This window comes from Balaenoptera ricei, chromosome 5 (genome assembly GCF_028023285.1).
Source record: "Balaenoptera ricei isolate mBalRic1 chromosome 5, mBalRic1.hap2, whole genome shotgun sequence".
Taxonomy (NCBI): Eukaryota; Metazoa; Chordata; class Mammalia; order Artiodactyla; family Balaenopteridae; genus Balaenoptera; species Balaenoptera ricei.
Window position 1 is genome coordinate 139655487 of NC_082643.1, and position 24834 is coordinate 139680320.

Genomic DNA, 24834 nt, shown 5'->3' on the forward strand with positions numbered 1-24834 from the left:
GTTTCTCAAATTGCTCCAAGTCGTTATGCGAGAGGGATAATCACGCCAGACACTTGTCTGCTCGGGGCCCTGGAGTCTCCCCGGGAACGTGGTGACAGCACAGGGACGGGCCCCTCTTGTAAACAGTGAATAATGCTGTTTTGACAGCACTTCCAAGGCGCTCTCTGTCCTTGAACTGACAGCGGGAATCGCCGAAGCCCCGTGTTCTGTCTGAGACTCAGACCCTTAATGTTTTGAGAAGCTTAAACAAGTGAGCTCGTTAGACTGGCCTCATGGGGCCGTGGCCGGGGGCTGGGAGACCTACTACGTTCTGGGCCCACGAATGCCCTGATGCGTCGCCTCCCTGCTGGTCTCTCAACGGCACTGGGATGACATTGTAAGGACCGCCCAGCAGCAGCCACGTTGTGAACACTGACTGCGCACCGGGCGCCAGACCTCGGGTCCAAGTGCATCCTCTTATGAGATCCACACGACACCCAACTGTCTTCCCCTTACGTTGCAGAGGGGAAGCGGCGGCCCAGAGAGGCCAGGGCACTTGTCCTAGCTCATGGGCCATGGCTGCCTCTGTCCGTAGCCAGTGACCTTGCCCTTGGCCTCTCTGCCGGGCAGACTGGCCGCCTGCACTTCCCCAGGCGTTTCCAAGTCTTCCTCCCGCCTCGAACCCACGCTCACCCGTAAAGCCTCAGCCTTCCGCCTCCATGAGCTCCAGTGCCTGCCCAGGTGTGAGGCAAGTGGCAGTACTTCTGTCCTGAAGGGAGGTGAGGGGAAGACAGAGGTCATCCCACAACAGCCCTGGTGGTGGTGTCTTAGAGGGTTTACCAGAACTGTTTGCATCAGAGCTTCCCTTAGTATCCAAAGGAGTAGCAATCAACTCCCTGTGCTCTTTGTTGAGCCTGCATGGCCACAGGTCTTCTCATGTGACTGCTGTTTCTAAACAATAGACCAAGGGCCCTTCCCCAAATACTATCTCTGGGGACCTTGACAAACAAGAAGGCCCAGGGCTCAATGCTTGTCCTTTCCCACAGGCAGCCAGGCTTCATCTGAGGTGTGTAGATGCAGAGTTTCACGTGGTCTTCAAAACCCGTGACCAAGGGTTTCTGGGGCAGGGACCTCAGGCCCACTGTGCTCCCTGCCTGGTGCAGGGCCTGGTGTGGGCGTGCTGGGAAGTGGCAGGGGAGAGGCTCCGATGGTGAGTGAGAGAGACGGAGGGAATGAGAGAGTGAGTGAGTGGATGAGTGACAGGCCGAGTGTCATGACCCCATTTACAGATGATGGATGGGCAAACTAAAATTCCATCTGCCCAGCTGAGGGCCGGTCAGTGCTCCTGGTAAAGGGAACAATGTCTCTCTTTATTCAGAAAAGAGAGGAAAATGTCAGGCAGGAGACCTCCTTCCAAGGAGCTTACAAATGGTCTATTCACAAAACCTAAATCAACACTTCACCTTGCGATGGAGGCTCTATGGAGAGTCAGAGTGATTTATGCCGGCACCCACATTTGAAGCATCACAGACTGCACATCCCGCCACGGGGAGCGTTGTGGATTTCCCCTGTCCACCTGGGACCACCTGGCCCCTGGAGGAGGTGAAGCAGACAGGCACCCTGGTGCCAAGCCCGTTAGGAATCGGGTTGAGAGCTGAGAGGGGCCAACTCCGGGGACTGTCAGTGGCAGGGACATCTCATTGGCCTGCAGGGGCCATGGGGATGCCTGTCCTGGGCGCTGAGTGGCCGTGGGAAGTGACCTCTGCATCAGACTCTCAGTTTGCTCTTTGGCAAAGTCAAGGTGCTGCCTCAGATCACTGTCTGTGAGAGGGTCGGCTTGGTGGATGGAGTTAAACAGTCACACCGGCTGGAATGTACGTTATAACAAATATAATCAGCTCCGCACACCCATGACGTCCGGGTGTTCTTGCTCAGGAGATGGCTGAAGTAGATAGAAGGTTCTAAAGGGAGCTGACATACAGAACATGGCAGGAGATGACAGTCCAGTTGATACCTGGAACCGGTAAAAATCTGGGAAACCCTGGACCATGTCACATCATCAGTTGAAAAACCTGCGCTTCGCCTCCTGGGTGCCAGGCCCTGTGCTGGGTGGGCGGGGGTCAGCGCTGTGCCCAGCTCCCCTGGAGGAGGCAACCCAGTCCCTGCCCCCCCCCAGGGTGTGTCTTCGTCCCGTTCGTCTCGGGCCATGTTGAACGCTCCGTCGTGGGCAGCCTCCGTGCCCTCAGTGGCTAAATTAGGGTGACATTCCCAGGCACCTCCTGCCCCTAGGATTGTTCTGATCATTAACACACATGCGCACGCACACACATATACACACACCTACATGCACGGATGTGAAAGTCTTCTCTAAACTACTCTAAACGGAAGAATGCCCAGCAAACCCTGGGCCCTGCAAGGCAGAGGCCGGGGCTCCGTCGGCCTCCCAGGAGCAGGTGGGCTCTCGGGGAGGACCGTGTCCTCTGAGCCCCAGATCCGGGAGGCCACATGGCTGCCTCGGGCTCGGGGACCACACAGGCCCCGCGAGAAGGGCCTGGGGGCTCCATTCCCGACGCCAACCTCGGCCATTCTTTTCCAGGGCTGTCTCTGGGGTGGACGCTGACCCTGACGTGGTCCACGTGGAGGCCCAGGAGCTCGGAGGAGGTAAGCCGGGAGGGTACAGGAGCCAGCGCCCCAAGTCTGCTCAGCCCGTGGCCGGCTCGGCTGCCCTTGTCCTTCGTGGCTGGCCCTCCACGGCTGACCTTGCTGTGTTACGATGAGGCATAACTTTAAATGTGCTTGTTTTCCAACCGGGGATAAACTGAAGTCCAGGAGCCCCACTCCAGTGGCAAAGTCTATTGAGAGGATGACTTGTTCTGGCCCCTGAGCATTGAGTGTTTCCCCATCTCTCAGCACCCACCCTGCCCCCCACCAAGCTTGCTGAGTGCTGAGGTGGGGCAGGGCCTCCGATGACTGCCCCCCTCCAGTGGGGCAAGGGGCTTTGTGGCCGATGAGCCCAGGGGCCGTGCATGCTATGAGAAAGGTCCTCTGTGCTCCTGAAGGAGTGGCACTGGCGGCAGAACCATGGAATGTTCTAGAACATCAGAGCCGAGAGGACCTGTAGATTGTGCCTTCATTCAACAAACACTGACTGAGTTCCCTGTGGACCAGTCACATCCCTGGGGATGCAGCAGGGTCCCCAGCAGGGTCAAGTACAAGACGCAGCCCTGCCCCTTGCCTGGTGGGACCTCCTGGTGGTTTCTCTCGGAGTGGAGACCCGGGCAGGGTCACACTTAACCAACAGTGGGAGCTGACAAGTGCAAACAGCTGTCCCCTGGCTGGGCCATACTATGTGGAGGGTAGGTTCAGTGGTGCCAGGCACCGGAGTCCTGGCTGGCGACAGAGGCGCTGGAGTCAGCTCCCTGCCCGCCACGTGCCAGCCACGGGACCCTGGAAGTGACCCTGCGCCTCGGCCTCCTTGTCTGTGAAATGGGCCCCACACGTGGCGCTCAGCCTGGGGACGTTGTGTATCAACGTGCGGTGGGTCCCTTTACCACGTCCAAGCCCTCGGCTCTTCCCTGGACCCCCTGTCCTGCGGGAATGTTACTGTTTCTTCAGCTTCACTGACCAGGAGCAGAAAAAGCTCACAGAGGCTCCAGGCTGCCCCAAATCACAGGGTCACGGGCCGGGACAGACCGCAGCCCCACCATCCTCCACACACAAATCCAAAAGCATCCCGGCCGCGCTCACGGCGACCTGATCCCCAGCGGGGCTCAACGCAGCAGAGGCGGGGGATGTCTCGTGTTCTCCCACCTCCAGTGAGGAGGAAGGCCAGGCCTCCATCCTCAACAAGGGGCGCCGTTCTCACCCAGCGATGATTCCGCGCAGCCCACTTTCCCCGGGGGAGGAGGGACCCTGAGCCTAGCAGCTGTGACGTGCGCGTGAAGATCCCCCAGGGCGGAGCAGCGTCCTTCCCCCGTCTCCCCTACCTCCAGCCACCCCAGCCCGGGAGCCCTGTTAGAACTCAGTCCAGCCAAGCTTGGTGGCACAGCCTCCGGGCCTTTAGGACCCACCCCACTCTCCAGCCCCACCTACCCTCCGGCCAGCCTGAGCTACGGGCCATTCCCCAAGGTCACCTTACACCTGTCCTCGCCCCTGCAGGAAGGCTGCACCCCATCTGTCCACCCTGAACGTCTTTCCCGGGCTGCCCACCCCCTCCTCTGGGCTCCGGAGCACCCGGGCTGCTCTGTCACAGCTCTGCACACTTCCCCGGGCCTGGAGCTCCTCGGGGACGGGGCAGGGCCTGATCGATTCACCTCTGTGTCCCCAGTAGAGCCACCAAATGAATAAGCACACGGCCAGGTGCCAGTCGCCCTGAGCAGATGCTGGGCCCCTGCGCTAACGTGGCAGGACCCTGCGGCCACAATCCGTGCTGTGGACACGAGGACGCTCAGTGCCTGTCACACCACGTGGTCACTGTCGGTCCGTCTGCCTCTCCCCGGAGCTGCAGCTGGTGCCGGTTCATGAGAGCCGAGCGTCCACCTCCCTTCTCAGCCCCGTGGTCAGAAACTTCATCTCGGCGGCTTGAGACTGCCCCCCCCGGGGGGGCGCGGTGGTTTACACCAGAGAAATTGGCAAGCGCTGTGAATCAGCATTTCTCCCACTGCACAAACCATCAGCCCCGTGAAAGGTGGTCTTTGTCTGTCTCGTTGGCAGTAGAGCTGGAACAGGGAGGGCCTGACCATAGTGAGATGAGTGAACAAATGAATGAATGAATGCATGCACGCACGAATGAGTGGGCAGGTGAGTAAATGAATGAATGAGTGAGCAGGTGGTCCGCTTTGAGTCTGGCCTGGGCTCAGCTCCACGGCGTGTCCAGCCAGGCAAGCCCACGACAGGAAATTCAGTGTTGACCACAGGGAGTGACAAGGCCGTTTAGAGGGGAGATGGAAGTGGTTCAGGAGGGGGCCATGGCACAGCCGTGGCTGATTGCGGGCCTACTGTGCGCACGGTCTCCTAGACGCTCAACTGCTCTCTTGAGCTGGGCATTAATACCCACATTACAGTGGAGGAGCTGAGACCCAGGGGACCCTGCCGGTGAGTTAGGGCAGGTCCTCCGGCCCCCAGCCCGGGCCCCTGGCACTCTCCATGCTGCCCGGCCACCCGAGGCTGTGGGCAGGATGTGCCCCGAAAGCGCTGACGTCTGTGAGTTCCCTGGCTGGGCTCCATTTGGCCCCTGTGGTTAAACGCCGCTCCTGCCCGAAAGCGGTAGAGACGAGCTCCCCCGGGGCACAGGCTCCAGGCCTCTGCGCAACTCCGCTGGGGCCCCCAACCCGGGAAACAGAGGGCATGACGTAAGAGCAGCAGCTGCCTGGCCAAACAGGGGTTCAACTTGCTTGATCGTAGATATTTCTAAAAGGATGAAAGTGTTTGTCTAAAGTTAAGGGGGAAAGAACCCCTGAGTCCTACCCACACCCACCCGTTTAAGTTGGAGAGACTCCAGGAGGGTGGGAGGGGTCCCGAGTCGTGATGGGTGCCATAGATGCCAGCCACGGCCCTGCACTGTCCCTTCCCTGGGTGACCACATGCACCCAGCTTGCCCAGGGAAGGCTGGTGGGTGGGAGATGTGTGTGGGGGGGAGATGTGTGTCGGGGGGGAGATGTGTGTGTGGGGGTTCTCCTGCCCACCATCTCTCCGGATTGCTCCGAGGTCCCTCTCCCAGACAGAGGATACAGGTGGCCACGGGCGTGCAGGTGCCGTGCGTAACCCCAACCCTAACCCGAAGCCAGGGGCAGAGGGCGCATGGGACGGAATGTGGATCAAGTCCTGCACTCACACGGCAGTGCTCCTCTGCACGACCTCCCCCTGGGGTCAGCAAACGCTTCCCGTCAAGGCCAGCTAGTAAACGGTTTAGCTCGGCTGGCCGTGTGGTCTCTGCTGCCGGCGGCGCCATTGTATGGCGAAGGCGCCACGGGTGACGCGTAACCGAGCAGGCACTGCTGTGTTCCAGTGAAACTTCCTCTAGGAAAAGCTGGAGGCAGTCCGGGTGGCCCTGAGGTAGACAAGTCTCCTAACCTTGCTCAGCCGCAATTTCCACATCTGGAAGATGGGACCATCGTTGCATGGTCCTGAGCATTAAAAGAACTCCTCGCAGTAGCGCGCCTGGCACAGAGCTGCCCCCGCTCAGCAGCAGGTGTAATCACAGGGCACACCGTTTAAAATTCAGACCCACAAACAAAACCGGCGGCAGGGGTATCGGAACGCAGACCGAGCCAAAAAAAGTTCAGCACTTAAGCATGTCTGAGGCTGTGTCTGACTCCTTCAGCTAGAGTCTGAGTCTTTGAGATTTCATGCACCGCGTGGCTGGCTCTTATCTCCTGCAGGTTTTCGGTACGTCACCTGCCAGATCCACAATTGCTCCGATAAGACACTGACAGTGCCGTTCGCAGGCCCCATTGACCACAGTTCCCTGACCGTGCAGGACGATTACATCTTCGTTAAGGTGAGGTTCCTGCTGGGGCTCTTGGAAATCGGCAATAGGTGATGTGGGATATAAGCCACTCGGGGGAAAATGGAATCACTCAAACAGGAAGCAATAAAATGGCTATTTTACTTTCAAGTGCTACTTACTTCAGTTTCCCCTGCCCCTGTGACGGTGGTGGAAGGCACCCCCCAAACCCCGTAAGGCCAAAACACAGGGATGCCACCTGCTCCTTCTCCCTTCTGCCCACTAGGAACTTCCCACAGCCCAGGGCCCCCAAGCCCAAACCCGTTTTGTTCCATCTGGTTCCGGTGACTGTGAAATGATATTCAGAGCTGTGGTCTCTGGTCATTTCTCTTGGCTGCCAGGCATCAGCTGTCCAGAGCCCAGGGACCAAGCCCTGCTGCCTGTACACACAGGTACTCACATCACAGTTGGGACCACCATGTGGTCTGACGGTTCAGACACTCCAGGAAGCAACTGGTCATACCACTTCTTGATTACTTCCACCGACGAGGAGCTCACTCCTTCCAAAACAGCCTACCCCTCTCCTGGATAGCTCAAATCTTTGGAAATGTCACTCCAGCACTGAGACGAAGTGTTTCCTCTACTCTCATCCAGTGACCCCTGCTCCGCCCTCTAGGACCCCATGAGACAAATCCAAAGGCTCCTATGGAGATGGCCCCTTAGGGGCAGCCGCTGGTGTTCTCTCCCCTGAAGGCTCCCCCGTCTCAGGGACGTTTCATCACCCCAGGTGCCCTTCTCCACACGCAGAGTGTACCAGGGCCTCCTGTGGATTTGGGGGCTGGAACTGGCAGGGTGCGTCACGGTCCCCATTAGAGCAGGCCAGGCAAGAGGCTCCTGCCACCACTGGCCCTGATTCCCAGCCCCGCCCCTGACTCCCAGCCCCGCCCCCATTCTCCTTCACCCTCTGCTGACGCCCAGCCCCACGGCTTCCCATCCCTTCTGTGTGTTTGCATGCGCTGTTCCCTGGGCGTGGACCGCTCGCGCCCCCTTCACCACCTTCTCCAACACTGTCGTGCACCACCTCCTCCAGGAAGCCTTCCCTGACTTCCACTCTACTTCAGGCCCACAGGTTGCCTCTTCGGAGCACCCCCAGCTCTGTGCCTTCCTCCGTCACAGCCAGGCCACACTGTCGTCCTTTATTGTTTACCGTAGACCCTGTAGTCCGGTGCGGGCAGGGGCTCCGGGTCTGTTCTCAGCACCACTGTCTTCCCAGCACCTCCCACTGTGTTTCTGCAAATATCTACCAAGGGTTGGAGCAATGACAGCATTGGCTTCTTGGGCAACCATATCTCATGTTGAGTGTTTTCTAAATGTTGTGATTGTCTGGTCTGCCAGCGCCCCAAGCCTGAGACCCCGGGGGCACAGCTGTGGCTGGGCAGGTTGGGCTGGTCCTCGTGCAGCAGTAGGCACCATGCACCACGGGGCCCCGGGATGGGGTGGGGGACTCAGTTAGAGGTGCTGGGAAGGCCTGGCCGAGGGTGGGCCATGGGAGGGGGCTCGGGGAGGATGGAAGATGCCGGATCGGGTGCTGTCTGGAGGTGGGGCCACGCTGTAACTGGCTTGCTCGGTGATCTGGTCTGGAAGGAGGGGGCTCAGGAGGCCGAGCCGTGATGGTGAAGGAGCCGCCCCGCGCACTCAGCCTGGATGGCGCGAGGTCATCACTGGCTGGTCTGGGTTCAGATGTGATCACGGCTGGCTCTCAGCTTTGTCGCAGAGGCCTGGTTTGCCACTGGTGACCCTGTCTGTGTCCGACGAGGGCAGGCCCAGCCCACGGTGCATGCCCAGCCGGGGCCAGAGGTCAGGGGCCACTGTGCTCTGTCCAGCTCCTGGTCCACTCCCTCTCCCATCACCCGTTTGCCCCCTTGCTCCTCCTCTTCCCTTCTCACCCCCTCCTCCTTGCCCCTTCCCCAAAGAAGCAAATGCTGCTCTTTTCCTGGGTCTTCTATTATATCCCGTTGGAGACAAGTTACTCCATCTCTGGGCCTCACTTTTCTCATCTTTAAAATGGAAATGATCACAGGTCGTGGAGTTGTTGGGTTTGATACTGATGAGATGTTTGGGACAGTGCTGGCCACATGACAGTCTCAGGAGTGTTGCCTCTCGTTCTGTTTCTCGCCTCGTGGTCTGGTGGTCATCTTTTGTGGCTTGAGCTTACCTTTGGCCTGCCTCTTCCTCCACTCAGTGGCTCACCAAGTACTCTCCCTAAGAGGAGTTCTGGGGAACAGAATTTTCTTCACTTTGTCTGTAACTCAGATGTAGGGAAGCCAGGTGCTGAGAGAGCATGGGGAAGGAGGTTAGTTCTAACTGAGGGAGGTGGAGGAAGACTTCCCAGTGGTGGGGCATTTGGTGTGGGGCTCTGAGGGATGAATAGGAGTCTGCCCATTTCAGGCAGAGCATGTATAAGCAAAGTAAAAGGACATTTGCACCAGGATTTGGCTTGACAAGAAGCCTAGTCCCTTACAAACTTGTTTTTCCCCTCCTGTTAGGCAACCTCAACAAACCAGACCAAATACTACATCTCTTATCGTCGCAATGAATTTGTCCTGATGAAGCTGCCGAAGTATGCGTTGCCAAAGGTACGAGTGGGTTCCCCGTTCCACCGGGCCCTGAGCTGGGTGCTGAGCCTGCCCTGACTCGTGGGGCTGCAGGGCTTTTGCACCTGTGCTTGGTGGTGGCCAGGTCAGGATAGATAAGAGCAAGCTACGCCCCCCTTCCCCTCCAGCTACTGCCCCCTCCCCCTCCACTCCATCCTCATATGTGCCCAGCTTCATTCTGTCTTAGCGCCTCTGCCATGTTCTTCCCTCTGCCTGGTCTTTCTTTTCCCCAGACTCCTGCACATGTGATGTTTCAGGCAAATGTCTCTTCCCACCGACCCTCCAGGCTGGTCCAGGCCTCGGTTTCCTGCTCACACTGCACCCTTCTCCTTCCTGACACTCAGGGTGCTGGGAACCCCGTGTGTCCATCGCCTGCTTTCAACTAGAGTTTCCAGGGCTGGGGGGCAGTTTCTGTTTTATTCACCTCTGCATTCCAACTGCCTAGCATAGTGCCTGGTAGATAGTAGGTGTTCAATTAATGCTACTTCCTTCCCCTTGCCTGGCAGGCAAAGAAGGGGGACGTGGAGGCTGTCCAGACCCTGCCCCTGCCCTGCCTCAGGGTGAACTCCACAGCCCCCTCCCTACTGATATTTTACTCCAACTTTACAAAGGAGGTGATTGATGTTCCGAGAGGCTGAATATCCCGTCTGAGGTCACACAGCTTGTAAGAAACCAAAGCAGGTTTCAAACCGAGGTCCGAGGTCCAGGCGAGTCTGAGACCAGCCTTCTGCCACATCTCCCTCCAGAGGACGGTCTCCATCCCATGTACATAATTCAGAAGCGCAGATTGAAGCAGCCCTTCTCCCCCACATACTTATCGAGCATGAAATGTAAGCTAGGAACAGACTCTACAGCTGTAGTCAGACACCCCGGTTTCCTGCCCTGGCTGGGTTTTCAGAGGAAACAGGCAGAAAGTCAAGCAGACAGACAAATGTGTAAAATAATTGCAAGCTGTGATTTGTACTGCGAAGGAAATGAGAGGCCAAGGCAGAGAGTGATGGAGGGTGGGGGAAGCTTCCCTAAAGGGGATGTTTCATCTGAAGCCCGGAGGTTGGCGGAAAGCTGTTCAGGTGTAGGACAGTGCAGGTGCAAAGGCCCTGGGGCAGGAGAGACCTGGCTGGAGGGTGGAGAGGAGGTGATGCCTTGGCCCCTGCAGGCCCGGGGGCTGTGGCTTGCTGGAAAGGCCTTGAATGCTGGAGCTGCTGCTCGGGACATCACAGACCCCTCCTGAGCCAGAAATGGGAAAAGTTCCTGAGACTTTTAAAACCTTTTAAAAGCATCTCTTTAGAAAAAGAAAAGGAAGAGGGGGAAAAAATGGAAAGGAAAAAGAAAGAAAAGAAGGAAGCTTAATAAAGTCCCTCCAGTGTTGTCCGAGTAAATAAATGAAAAGCTAATGGTTTCATTTATGGCAAATGCCTTTGGCATCTCTGGGGGGTGGGGGGGCCTTTCAGCTTCTGAGAGGCTGTTCCTCCGCCACTGGGGGCTGCAGCAGCAGCAGCGTCCTTTGTCCTGGTGTTGGGGGGGGCGGGTTGAGTGGTCCCCTGGGTCTCTCCCTGCTCCCCTCTGGCACTGGGACCTGGGCAGATGCTGCCCCTTTCCTGGGATGGGGGAGGCTGGACCAGCGGCCAGGCCATCTCTGAGGGTCTTCTGAGGAGACTGCAGCCCCAAGTCATGACCTCTGTGACCTTGAGCCCTGGCTGCACCTCCCTGGCCCGTGGCTGAGACGGCAGTGAGTGTTTCTTGGTCTCTGTGTTGGGGGGGTTTGCAGGAAGCACCCCTGCGAGTCCCGCTGCAGGCCCCTGACAGCACGTGCTACCTGCCAGCTTCCTGTGTCTGCGGAAATCAGGGGTCATTGAAAAGAGTCGTGAGGCTGTGATGCTAGGTACTGCCCCCGCATCGTAAGTGGTGACAGAAACCAGACGCAGACATGCCCCTCCTGTCATCCAGTTTCAAGGGATGGCCAGGAACCCACTTATATCGGTGGCATTTGCATTGGCACTACGTGTCCTCACGCGGGGGTCCTGCCCAGGGCCCAGCGGCAGGCAGTGGAGGACCACGCACAAGTCAGGCTGCTCTCAGGGATCACCCGCCCCCACCCCGAGCCCTGCAGGGTCCTCAAGACCACATTTGATCTTTGCTGAGCACCTTGCCCGTCCAGAGAGCTGCCTGCTTCCTCTCCACCAAATTCAGGAGAGCAGCCAGACCCAGACCCGTGTTCCCACCAACAACGGAGAGCTAGCTAATTGAATTTCCTAATCAGATTTTGTTGTTATACGGTGAATTTGTAACTCCTGCCTGTTTCCTCCCCCGCAAACCACCCCCATCTTTTTTTTTTTTTTTCTTTAATTGCCCAAGTAACATCATGGAAACAATAGAAATCAGAGCAGAGGGGAGCTCACCACAGCCTCCCTCCCTCCCTCCCCCCACTCCCTCCCTCCCTCCCTCCCGAGCCCTGTATGGTTTCCCTCGGTCCTGGGCCCCAAGCCAAGGCGACACTGCTGTAAGCTGTATCATTGCAGGCACTCTGTCTACAGCCTGGCTTTCACATGACATGTCTCAGGAGAATTTTTCCCACATGACACATGATATCCACCTTAAACGGCTGCGAAACTTTCAACTCAGGAGACCATACCTTGTTCAGCTAAGCCAGACTCCTGTTGTTTAGACATTTGGGTTGTTTCCATATTTCATAATTATAAACAGTGCTGCCATGAATATATCTGTGCCCACAGGTATTTCCTTTTTTATTTTCTCAAGTCAGTCTAAGAAAAACTTCTGGACAAAGGATATAAATCTTTGTGGAGCTTAGTTGCTTTCTAAAAGGGTTCCACCAGCAAAGTTAGAATAGACCAGTTTCAACACAGCTTTGCCAAATTTTGTGTTGTATCAATTCTATTTTCCTTGTACTTAAAAAGGTATAAAAGGTACCATTCTGCTGTTTTAATTCACCTGTCTCTGAAACCTGTAATGGGTAAACAGTTTTTATTATATTTACCAGCATGCTTTGTGCTTAAATTGTTTACTTGTAGAGATTAAAAAAAAAAAATTACTCATGTTCCCTAACAGAAAAAAAAAAATAGGCAAAGGCTATAAACAGACAAAAGAGGGGAAAAATCCAAGTAACTATTGATTATATAAAAACTTTCATAAGCATAAAGTAAATAGTCTTTTATCTGTAATTTGTTTACATAAAATAAAATAAAACCCATAAAGCGTAAGAATAAAGGAGGAAGTGACGTCAGGGAAGAGGGTCGAGTGGAAAGCACAGGAGTCTGTCTTCTCACTTAGACAACAATCCACTGGCCGAATCTGCCTGATGTAATTGTTTTGGAACTCCGGAGTCTATTCAAAGGCTTGCAGCTTCCAGGGGAGGGCTTGCACCATAAATCAAGGTTAATATCCACAGTTTTAGCTCTTCCCAAGGAAGCAGCTCCCCATCTCCCACTCCTGCCCCCCAGCCGCGTGGCCAGCAGCTGTGTACATATTCCTAGAGCAGCAGACACACAGCTTGCCGGAGCCAGGGTGGGCATAGGACCTTGTCCTTAAATATTGGACCTTGCCCCCCAATATTGGGAGTCTGTGCTCTGATTGTTGATTGGTGTTTCTTATCATGCATGCAGACACCCAGGCCCACAGCTATTATTGCAGCCACCACCAGCTGAAGCAGCTTCCAAGGGATTTAAAGGGCCATGTTACCAAGCCAAGCTTGGGTCCACTCGCCCACGCGCAGCAAAGCCAACCCACTGACACCGGGTTGTGGTGATGGAAAGTGCGGTGTTTATTGCAGGGCACCAAGCAAGGAGTCCAGGCAGCTAGTGCTCAAAATACCCGAACAGGTTTCAGCAAAACATTTTTAAAGGCAAGGTGAGAGAGGGGCATCCCAGGGTATGTGATCAGCTCATGTGCAATTCTCTGATTGGTTGATGGTGAGGTAAGAGGGCAGGGTCATAGGGGTTGACATTATCAATCCTTGGGCACCAGTAGTTCTGGGGCTACATGCTCATGATCAAGTAGTTAACTTCTCCCATTTGGTGGTGGTATTAGCATCTGCAAAACAATTCAGAAAATGTGTATCAGATACTATTATCTATGTCCTTTAGAGAGGAGCTAAAGCAGAGCACATGGAGGAGGGGTCTGTCCTGGGAAGTCCCCACAAGGTCCTGCTCAGTTACAGCCAGAACCTGTTTCCACTGCCACCCCACCTTTATTTTCCTTCTTTTCCCTTTCGGGAGCCAACATTTAAGGACTAGGACATTCAAAAGCAACCACACATATGGAGGAATTTAGAAAGTCACCAAGCATGCCCAGGAAAAAGCTCAGGCTCAGAAAAGACCTGAGGAGAACTTCAGTTTACACCTCAGGCTGATCCCTGACACGCAGATAGCCTGCAGCAATAAAATCTAAGTAAAAAATTTAAAAAACCAGCAAACCCTGAGGAAGGGAGAGAATCTGATTTCCAGAGTTACCACAATATTAGATTCCAACATCCAGTTTTCAATAACAAAGAAACCACAAGGCAAACAAAGAAAGTACAATCCATTCAAAGAGGAAGATACCAACAGAAGTTGTCTCTGAGAAAGACCAGATGGCAGATCTACTAGACAAAGACTTTAATACAACTGTCTTCAAGGTGCTCAAAGAACTAAAGGAAATGTGGAGAAAGTCAAGAAAACAAAGTACAAATAAATTAGAAATATAGGCATACCTCACTTTATTGTGCCTTGCAGATGTTGTGGGTTTTTTTTTTGTTTTTTTTTTTTTACAAATTATAAGTTTATGGCAACCCTAGCCCTGCATGGAGCAAGTCTATTGGTGCCATTTTCCCAACAGCATTTGCTCACTTTGTGTCTTTGTGTCACATTTGGTAAATCTCACAATATTTCAGATTTTTCATTATTACCATATTTGTTATGGTGAACTCTGTTCAGTGATCTTTGAAGTTACTACTATAATTGTTTGGGGCCAACTTAATTGATAAATGTCGTGTGTGTTCTGACTGCTCCTCCAACCGACCATTGCCTCATCTCTCTCCCTCTCCTTGGACCTCCTTATTCCCTGAGACACAGCAACATTGAAATTAAGCCAGTTAATACCCTTACAATGGCCTCTGAGTGTCCCAGTGGAAGGAAAATTCACACTTCCTTCACTTTGTATTAAAACCTAGAAATAATTATGCTTAGTGAGGAAGGCATGTTGAAAGCCAAGACAGGCCAAAAGCTAGACCTCTTGCACCAAACAGCCAGGTTGTGAATGCAAAGGAAAAGTTCTTGAAAGAAATTAAAAGTGCTACTCCAATGAAAACATGAATGATTAGAAAGCAAAACAGACTTATTGCTTATACGGAGAAAGTCTGAGTCATCTGGATAGAAGATCAAGTCAGCCACAACGTTCCCTTAAACCAAAGCCTAATCAGAGCCAGGCTGTAACTCTCTTCAATTCTATGAAGGCTGAGAGGTGAGGAAGCTTCAGAAGAAAGTTTGAAGCCAGCAGGGGTCGGTTCACAAGGTTTAAGGAAAGAAGCAACCTCCATGACATCAAAGTGCAAGGTGAAGCAGCAAGTGCTGATGTAGAAGCTCCCACAAGTTATCCAAAAGATCCAGCTAAGATCATTAATGAAGGTGGCTACACTAAACAACAGATTTTCAATGTAAACAAAAACCTTCCACTGGAAGAAGATACCATCTAGGACTTTCATAGATAGAGAGGCGAAGTCAGTGCCTGGATCCAAAGCTTCAAAGGCCAGGCTGACTCTCTTGTTAAGGGCTAACGCAGCTGGTGGCTTTAAGTTGAAGCCAGTACTCATTTACCATGCCCAAAATCTTATAGCTCTTAAGAATTATGCTAAAGCTACGCTGCCTGTGTTCTGTAAATGGAACAAAGCCTGAATGACAGCACATCTGTTTACAACATGGTTTACTGCATATTTTAGGCCCACTGTTGAGACCTGCTGCTCAGAAAAAGATTCCTTTCAAAATATTACTGCTCATTTGACAATGCACCTGGCCACCCAAGAACTCTAATGGAGACATACAATGAGATTAATGTTGTTTTCATGTCTGCTAACACAATATCCATTCTGCAGCCCATGGATCAAGGGGTAATTTTGACTTTCAAGTCTTATGATTTAATATATGCATTTCATAAGGCTATAGCTGCTATAGACAGTGATTCCTCTGATGGATTTGAGCAGTCAATTGAAAACCTTCTGGAAAGGATACACCATCCTAAATGCCCTTAAGAACATTTGTGATTCTTGGGAAGAGGTCAAAGTATCAATATCAACAGGAGTTTGGAAGAAGTTGATTCCAACCCTTATGGATGGCTTTGAGGGGCTCAAGACTTCATGGAGAAAGTCACTGCAGATGTGGTGGAAACAGCAAGAGAACTAGAATTGGAAGTGGAGCCTGAAGATGGGACTGAATTGCTGCAACCTCATGAGAAAACTTTAAGGAATGAGGAGGTGCTACTTAGGGATGAGCAAAGAAAGTGGTTTCTTGAGATGGAATCTAGTCCTGGTGAAGATTCTGTGAAGATTCCTGAAATGACAGCAAAGGATTTAGAATATTACCTAAACTTAGCTGGTAAAGCAGTGGCAGGGTTTGAGAGGACTGACTCTAATTTTGAAGGAAGTTCTACTGTGGATAAAACTCTATCAAACAGCATTGCTGCTACAGAGAAAGTGTTCATAAAAGGAACAGTCATTTGATGCGGCAAACTTCATCGTTGTCTTCTTTAAAGAAATTCCCACAGGCACCCCAACCTTCAGCAACCACCACCCTGATCAGTGGGCAGCCATCAACATCGAGAGGCAAGACCCCCCACCAGCAAAAAATTATGACTCACTGAAGGCTCAGATGATGGTTAGCATTTTTTAGCAATAAAGTACTTTTTAACTAAGGTATGTACATTTCGTAAGACGTAATGCCATTGTACACTTAATCGACTACAGTGTAGTGTAAACATCACTTTGATATACACTGAGAAACCAAAAAATCCGTGTGACTCACTTTATTGTGATATTTGCTTTATTGTGGTGGTCTGGAACTGAACCCACAGTATCTCCAAGGTATGCCTGTACCAAAAAAATAGATAGAACACATAAATGGAGCCAAAAAGAAATGCTGGAGCTAAAAGGAACAATAATTGAAATGGAAACTCAAAAGAGAGATTCAAAAACAGACTTGAGCAGACAGAAGAAAGAATCAGAGAACCTGAAGATAGGACAACTGACATGATAAAATCTGAGGAACAGAAAGAAAAAAGACTGAAGAAAAGTGAACACCATCTAAGAGACCTGTGGGACACCATCAAGTGGACCAATACACGCATTCCATAATGCGTGTCCCAGAAGGAGAGGAGAGAGAGAAAGGGGCAGAAAAATTATTTGGAAAAATAGTGGCCCAAAACTTCCTTAAAATTGATGAAAGACGTGACTGTAAATGTCTTTAAAAGCTTGGTGAGCTCCAAGTAGTATAAACACTAAGAGTTCCACACCAAGACACATTATAATCAAACTGTAGAAAGACAAAGAAAGAATCTTGAAAGCAGCAAAAGAAGCCGCTTGTCACATACAAGGGATCATCAGGAAGATTATAAGCAGATGTCTCATCAGAAACCTTGGAGGCCAGAAGGCAGTGAGTTGCTATATTCAAAGTGCTGAAAGAATTTGGTGAAGGTGTTCGTTCATTCGGCTGTTCCTTGGATTTTATGTAAAAATCTATGGGGAAGTTTCCCATATCATGCTTGTTAAAAATGTTTTTAAACTTTCCAAAGTTACTTCTTTAAAATGTTTTCACTACAACTGATGGAATAGTGCAAATATATACCATTTCTACCCGCTTACCTCTGCATTCCTCCTTTCCGTGACAATCTCACTTCTTCATTCCTCAGAGTAACTGTTGTAGGAACTCTTAGAGACATCTTAATGTTCGTTCTTCTTCTTCATCTTAGCTTAACAAACCCCAAATTTTAGCTGGTACATTGCTTCCCAGCTAGGACTATATTTCCCAGCTTCCCTTGCAGCTACATGTGGTTGTTTCTAGAATCTGGCCAGTGAGATTAAGTGGAATTGTCACATCTGGGAGACTTCTCAAAGCCCTCCTTTAAAGGCAAGCCTTTCTCTCCCTCTTTCCTCCCTCCCTCCTGTTGCCTTGCATGTTGACAAGATGGCTGGAGCTCTAGCAATCATCTTGAACCATGAGGACAAGGGCCATATCATGGGACAGTAGAATGGTGACCCAGAAGGAGCCTCTGTCCCTGGTGATTCCAGCTTCCATCCTGGAATGTCTATCTCTGGACTTCTTTTACATTCGTGAGAAATGAGTTTCTATCTCATTTGAGTCACTTTTTTTTCCAGTTTCTATTACTTACAATCAAACCTAATTCTACCTGATAACAAACATTGGCAACTCTGGTGTTTCTTTCCACATATTTCTCTAGGGCATATAGCTATATATACATGCAAACACATATACATATGTGTAATTTTTTTAATGTCTTTTGTTTAGAAATGGAGTCAACAAATGTCTCTGCTTCTAACTTTTTAAAGAAAGAATAATGTAAAGGCAAATTTAAGGAAAAATTGCATATTATTTATCACTTTCTAATCAGCAAAGATTTTAAAAAGACTGTTTCAATGCATGAAGTGCCCTCTAGCCCTGCTGGTGGGGAAGGAACGTATACTCTCAGGACGATGATTGAACAACATGTAACAAGAGCTTTAAAAATGTTCCTACTCTCCGATGCAGCAATTTCCCTTCTTAGATTTATGTTGAAGAAATACAGAGATGCAGAGATCTATGTCTGGGAATGTTTATGACTGTCTTGCACATAATGTTGGAGATGCTAAAAGCTCACCAGTGGGGAAATATTCAATGAAATACGGTACATCCACAAAAGGGAATACCATGCAGTCACTAAAAGTGGTGTTTATAAATAATGTTAATGACAGAGGAAAATGCTCCCCATATAATGTGAAAGAGCAAGGTGCAAACCATACATGAAAAAGTATATGAATCCCACTTGGGAAAAAGCCCAGAAGTAAACATTTTTAAATGTTAATATCAGGTCTCTCTAGGAGTAGCACTACAGGAAACTTTTGCTCCTTTACACATTTTTCTTTGTTTCCCAGATGATAGTAAACATTTACCCAGGTGCGGGGAAGGCAAAGTCGGAATTAATGCAATAACAATAAATACTGATTGCTTCTCGTGTGATTAATGCCGGGCACTGCGTGAGCTCAGAAACTCGGGCTGATGGAAGGCTTTTTCCTGCTGAGGCCGCAGAATGACGAGTACCCCAAAGGACACAGTGCAGCCTGGCCCGTGGCCGAGCATGGAGAAATAGGAGGGGAGGTGGGCGAGAGGAGCAGAGATGACCTCACTTCCCAGGTTTCACAGGCATCCCTCAGACGCCCCACCACCCTACTGTCCCATTTCACAGATGGGGGGGGGCGCAGGCAGGAGGGGACGGGGCCTTCACCAGCCTGTGCCCTGCCCAGGCGGCCTCTTCTTCTGTCAATTGAAGGTCTTGCTCGGCTGGACAGAATAGGGACCCGATCTGCTATTAGAGAAAGAGAAACATTTCCTGTCGCTGTGCCCTAACATCAGGTGAGAAACGCAAAAGGAAGCGTACCCCCAAACTGCACCACCCGCAGTGGGCGGGACGGAGGGTTGTAACCAGCCCCCTCCCCCCCACCACCCGTCTTCAGCTCCTGGATCTTGGCAGCTCTACTGCCAGAGGGGCAATAAAAGTCTCGGAGTGATAGAAGGCAAACGGTAGAGGCTGCAGAAAAAGAGCTCCTTATGGCTTTGAAATGGGCCTGTTCAGATGCCTTTGCACGTGCCTCCCGTGCAGTAGTTGGCGCTGGCTGGGAATGAAAAGAAAAACAAGAAACTAAGGTTAGCCCTGGGTTTCTTCGTCTTCCTTTTTATTCAGTTGGTTGTTTTGTTTTGCTTTTTTAAATTCTGAATTGTAAAATCTGGCGCTGAAGCCCCAGACGGCTGCCCGGCCCCCTCGGGAGGTGTCTGGCCTCCTGCTCCAGGTGGAACCCAGGCTCTGGGCCTTGGCCTTGGCTGCTCCCCTGCTCAGGGCAGCCCCCCCGCCTGCCTACTGGCCAGCTGCCTGCCCTCGGCTCCCAGAAGGCCCTGGGCACCCCGCTGCCCTGGAGGAGGGGGCCTTGTTGGCTGTGTGCCTGGCGGGGGCCAAGGGTGAGCGTGGCCTGGCCAGGAGGAGCTGTGGGCAAAGGGCAGCTCCCGTAGCAGGCCGGTGATGCGGTCCCGGGCGTGAGGCTGGAGTGAATTAATCCATCCCTCCCGCCAGTGTACGTTCCCAGAGGGCAGAGGCCAGTGTGACCCCCTGGTGTAGCCCAGGGCCTAGAACAGTGCCTGGCACACAGTAGGCGCTTAATGAATACGTGTTGAATGAATGAACGGACAGATGACCTGCCTGAACCTCAGGATGGGATGGGGGAGGGGCCCGGGAGGAGCCGCATCCCCGCCTCCCAGAGGTGATGGTCTGGGGTGCATCCTGACGGTCTGGGGGTGCGTGGAGGAAAGCTCCCCCTCCTCGCTGCAGGGACAGATGGGAGGAGTGTCACTGCGCCCCACCCAGTATAGAGGGCGGGAACGTCATCCCCATTTCAGAGGTGGGAAAATGGAGGCGCAGGGAGGTAAAGGGACTTGGCCAAGGTCATAGAGCCGAGAGGGCAGAGCCAGGATGATAATCTAGATCAGCCTGACTCCAAGAGGGCTGTGGCCAAGCCCCCCACTCCCGCCAGGGCTGAGGCCTGCCCCGCCCCCGAGGCCTGCTCCCCCCTCCCCCCGTTCCCCCTCCCCCCAGGCCAGCTTCCCTCTCCCGCGTGGGCCCCCAGCCCGCCTCTGACCCCGGCTCCCCCGCCGTCCCCAGGATCTGCAGGTCATCAGCACAGACGAGAGCCAGGTGTTCGTGGCCGTGCAGGAGTGGTACCAGACCGACACCTACAACCTCTACCAGTCGGACCCGCGCGGCGTGCGCTACTCGCTGGTGCTGGGGGACGTGCGCAGCTCGCGGCAGGCGGAGGAGAGCGTGGTCATCGACATCCTCGAGGTGGGACCCTCAGTGTGGGCTGTGGTGGGCCAGGTGGCACCCCTGTCCCGGCTTCCCCCCCCCACCCCCCGCCATCTCCACTGCTCCAACCCAGGGACCTGCCAAAATTCTGTCAAGGGCCAAATATTTTAGGCTTTGCCGGTCAAAAGGGTACTACGCAGGTACTTTTAGAACAAGAGAGAAAACTTGCTCTTTTTGATGAAATTCAAGTAACAGTAATGGAGTACCTTGTGATACAGGTCTGCTAATGAGAAGAATGGAATTTGGGGGGGATAACATTCTGCTGAGTTGGGGTTCAGGTTAGTGGTCCCCATCATTGACTCGATCACCATCTGTTATCTGTAAAGCCGTTCCTGCCCTGAACGCCACTGCATGAAACAGGCAGGTGACAGAAGCTGGGACCCTCCTCTGTCCATCTCTGGTCTCGTGGCCTCCCTGGCCCCAGCCCTGGTCTCCTCGTCCCTCCCCTCTGTGTATCCCATGTCCGTCTGGCTGTCTCTCGCTCCCTCTGTCCCTCCCTTGGCCCTGCAGCTCCTCTCTCCCCGCCTGTAGCCCTCAGACCTACCTGTGCCCTCCCTGGGGTCCCGCCCCCATCTGTGTCCCATGTAAGCCACTTGCTCTTGGCACGTGACACCGAGGGGCAGATCAGAGGCTCTGAACTGGGGCTTCTGGCTCCCACGCCGGGCTCCCTCCCCCGAGAAAACACCCACGGCACCATCCTGTACTTGGATTCCGCAAATGTCAATCCCCCACCCACCGTGGGCCCAGCCTGGACCTGGCCTTTCACGGTCACCTCCTCTGTTCTTGTCCACACCAGAGCCAGGGAGGGGGTCCCTCAGCCGCTTTACAGGTAAGGAACCTGAGGCTCAGACAGGGCAAGCCACCTGCCCAGGTAGACCAGAAGTCAGCGAAAAACCAGAAGCAGCCCAGGTCTGTCGGTCCAAGCTCCATCCATCCTCCTGGCCAGCACTTCCTCGGTAGGCCATTCACCCTTAAATTCCTCCCTCATCACTGCCCTCGGGGAGCCCCCAGCCAGTGGGCTCGCCTGCAGGGGCCATGCGTTCTCGTAGTAAACGCTGGTGGCGGTCCTGCCAGGCTCTGCTGTCCCTGCGGGGCTGGGGAGGGTGTCCCGTGGGTGGCGAGCCGAGCCTTGGGCACCAGTGCGGGTCAATCCGGGTGGGAGGCGTCCTCCTGGACAGAGCCAGGGCTGCAGCCTTCCTCTGAGTTGTCAACAGCTGAGCAGAACCAAGGAAGTAATGAATGTAATCATTTGTTTACAATGAGGACCCATTTGTCAGGGTTTACTTCCCGAGCTGGACAGCCTGTGGCTCACTGCCGCTTGCTGAAAGTTACACACGGGACAGGCGTGTAACCGACACGTAAGGAGGGCACCTCAGGCAGGTGCGTCCACGGCCCACTGCGGGTATATGTAGCTCCTGTACTGCACGCCAGGCTCCAGGCCCTACCCCCGGGACACAGGGAGGAGTAGACCACCTCTCACAGGGCTCCGGACTCTACAGGAAGACCAGTTCCCAACAGTGGTTCCCACCTGGTGTGTCAGCCTCTAGAAGACACCATGAGGGGCAGTCGGCCAGCCCAGGGTGGAAGTCAGGGAGTACTTCCTGGAGGAAGGGGTGCAGACCGAATTGAGGCTGAGCAGAAGTTAGCCAGCTGAGGAGCCAGGGAACAGTGATTCACGCCAAAGACCAGGCAGTGAGAGGCCGTGGGGATGGGAGGGGGTTCACAGTGGCCAGATCCAAAGCTGGGCCCCCTCACAAGTGACTGTGCTTCTCTGAAATCCACTTCATGAGGATCACAGGTAGTGGTTACAAGCACAACTCTGGAGCCCCACTGCTGGGGTTCAAATCCCAGTTCTGATACGTATTTGCTGTGTGACCTTAGGCACATTACTTAACTACTCTGTGCTTCAGTGTCCCCATTGTGAAATGAGGACGACAGTAGTACCTTCCTCAGAGGGTTGCTGTGTGCATTCGAGGCCTCCGTTTCCGTTAAACACATACAGCAGCACCTGGTGCCAACTCAGTGCTCAGTAAGCTCTCGACAGTTTTCACTGCAGGTGCCTTTTCTGTGGATTCGAGATAGTGCATGGGAAGGGCCTGGCCTAGAGGTTCTACACATGCCCCAATTCCATTACTGTCATGGTTATCGTTCATCCAGTGGCAGATCCAGGAAAAATGTCTTATCCCAGACGTCACAGGCAAATACTGCCCCGAGAGACCTGTGCTTTCAAGGGCCTGTGAGCTCTCACCTCTGCAGGATGGGTCCTGGTTCCAGACAAGACGGCAACCCTTTTCTGGGGGCCTCTTTGTGTTGGAGCTTGGGTGAGGAAGGGGGTTGAGGGGTCTTCCAGTCTTGTGCTTGACCCTGAGGAGCCTTGGCCACAGCTGGGAGACAGTTATTGTCGTGAGCTGCATGGGGGCCCCCAAAAGATACAGCTGCATCGAATCCCTGGAACCTGTGACCATGAGTTCATTTGGAAAAAGGATCTTTGCAGCTGTCATTAACTGAAGGATCTTGAGATGAGCTCATGCTGGACCCTAAACCAATGACAAGTGTCCTTATAAGGATCAGAAGAGGAGACACAGACACACAGGAAAGAGGGTCCCGTGAAGATGGAGCAGAGAGCGGGGTGATGTGGCCACAGCCCAGGAACACCTGGAGCCACTTGAAGCTGGAAGACACGAGGAAGGATCCTCCCTGAGAAACTTCAGAGGGAGGGCAGCCCTGCCAACGCCTTGATTTTGGACCTCTGGCTTCCAGACTGTGAGAGAACAAATTTCTGTTGTTTTAAGCCCTCCCCACCACCACCAGTTTGTGATGCTTTGTTACGGCAGCTCCCAGGAAGTGAGCACAGCCATGAAGAGGGCAGTTATGTGAAGTGGGTACGTCAATACTGGGAGCCAGTACTCAGCTGATCAGACCCTTCCCAGGGAAACTCGGCCTGTTACTACCTCTTCTGGGATGAGAGGGTCCACGTTATTTACTGCTGAGTGTTTTCATGGAGACCAGTCGGGATATAAAAGAGCGCTTTCCGAATAAAGCAAGCCATCACTGGGCAAATCGGCAACCTGTCTGCCCCTAGGACATCAGGGGAGGCATCTAGACTCAGCACCGAGCAGGCCAGATGCCCGCCCCCTGGTGAGGCCTCAGGTGAGCCAGAGACAGCGTGATGTCACCAGGTGAGCCAGAGACAGCGTGATGTCACCATGAGTGAGAGAAGGGGCTGCGGTCCTCCTGCCCCTGGGGCTGTCCCCCAGAAGGACCATCCCCTCAGCCTCGTCTGTGGAGATGAGGGCCAGACCCTGGTCTCCAACCCAGAGAGAAGCATCCTAGCAGAAGACACAGGCGAAGGGGGACTGAGGTTAGCAATCAGCAGATGGGAAGGTTTTCCAGGATTCTCCACGGGGCCCACTGCAATCTCTAGGGTCCTCACATGTGGAAGGAGGGGCAGAAGGAAGGGCAGAAAAACACACAGAATCATGGAAGAATGGCCAGGGAGACGCTGCACCGCTGGCTTTGAAGAAGCAGGAGGGGCCACAAACCAAGCACCCCAGCACCTCTAGACACGGGGAAAGGCAAGGACACGCGTCTCCCCCGGAGACTCCAGTTGCTTTCAGCCCAGTGGGACCCGTGTTGGACTTCCGGCCTCCAGAGCTATAGCATGATCAACGTGTGTAGTTTAAGCCCCTCTGTCTGTTACCTGTTGTAGCAGCCACAGGAAGCTCATACACAGTTCACTGTGCGTCCGAACCTCTGGGATCCGCCCTGGCCTGCTCCCCACCTGTCAGGCACTTGGCGCTGAGGCTTAGGAAAGCACCAACCTCCTGGAGCCTGAGAATTTAATGAGGTGGCACATTAGCTCCCTTGCCCACCACGTAGAAGGCACTTAACAACTGTGTATTATCACTCTCACCCTAAGCATCACACTTGGCCATGGAACTTCAGGTAAATCCCACAACTCAGCCTCAGCTGCCTTGGCTTCATGCTGTTTATAGAGCAGCAAAAGCTGCTTCGGGCACACGGGGGCTCCGAGGAACTCAGGCCACACCAGCGGGCCTCGGTCACTGGGTCCGAGTCTTCCGTGTCCAAGGAACTTGCCGAAAAAGTTCATTTCTGTGGAACCAGGAGGTTGAACAATTGGGAATTGCTGATATCTGACCCTTTCTTGTGCGCGAACTCAGTAACCGATTATGGGATGTGTGTGGTCACTGCCCTGGGCCCCTCCAGAAACCCTGAGAAAGGGGGCACAGGGAACTTCGACCCCCATCCAGGGCAGGCTGGGGCCGGCATGGACCCTGTCCTCACAGTCTGGCATCTGCATTTGGGGTTGAGCTGAGGCAGTCCCCGGAGGAAAGCCCAGAGCAACTCCACGGGTCCAGGCCCTGTGGGTCCACTGGGAGGGAGGCGAGGGGCTAGAGCTCTGAATCAGGAGCTCCGGCTAAAGACAGCGTGACCGAAATGCACAGGCAACTCCGGGACCAGGGCTCTGCTCGCCGTCCGACAGCCGGGGTCTGGACCTGGGAGGACAGCTCAGTGTTGTGAAATGCACTTGGAATTTGGGGTCAGACAGTACCGGCTCCCAGTCAAAGCTCAGGCCAGCGTCTCTGGTCCCTTTTCCCCACAGACCCACTTGCCTCCAGGGTATATAGT

General features: G+C 53.4%; 1 protein-coding gene across 3 annotated transcripts in view; it reads left to right on the forward strand.

Moving 5' to 3' along the window:
- The window catches only part of SORCS2 (sortilin related VPS10 domain containing receptor 2), a 506781-nt gene that overhangs the window by 428568 nt on the left and 53379 nt on the right, over positions 1-24834 (forward strand). For all 3 annotated transcript variants that reach the window (XM_059923653.1, XM_059923654.1, XM_059923655.1), the window contains 4 exons: positions 2576-2640; positions 6360-6478; positions 8971-9060; positions 19984-20163. In XM_059923653.1, coding sequence (XP_059779636.1) covers positions 2576-2640; positions 6360-6478; positions 8971-9060; positions 19984-20163 — 454 coding nt within the window. The remainder of the gene's footprint in view (positions 1-2575; positions 2641-6359; positions 6479-8970; positions 9061-19983; positions 20164-24834) is intronic.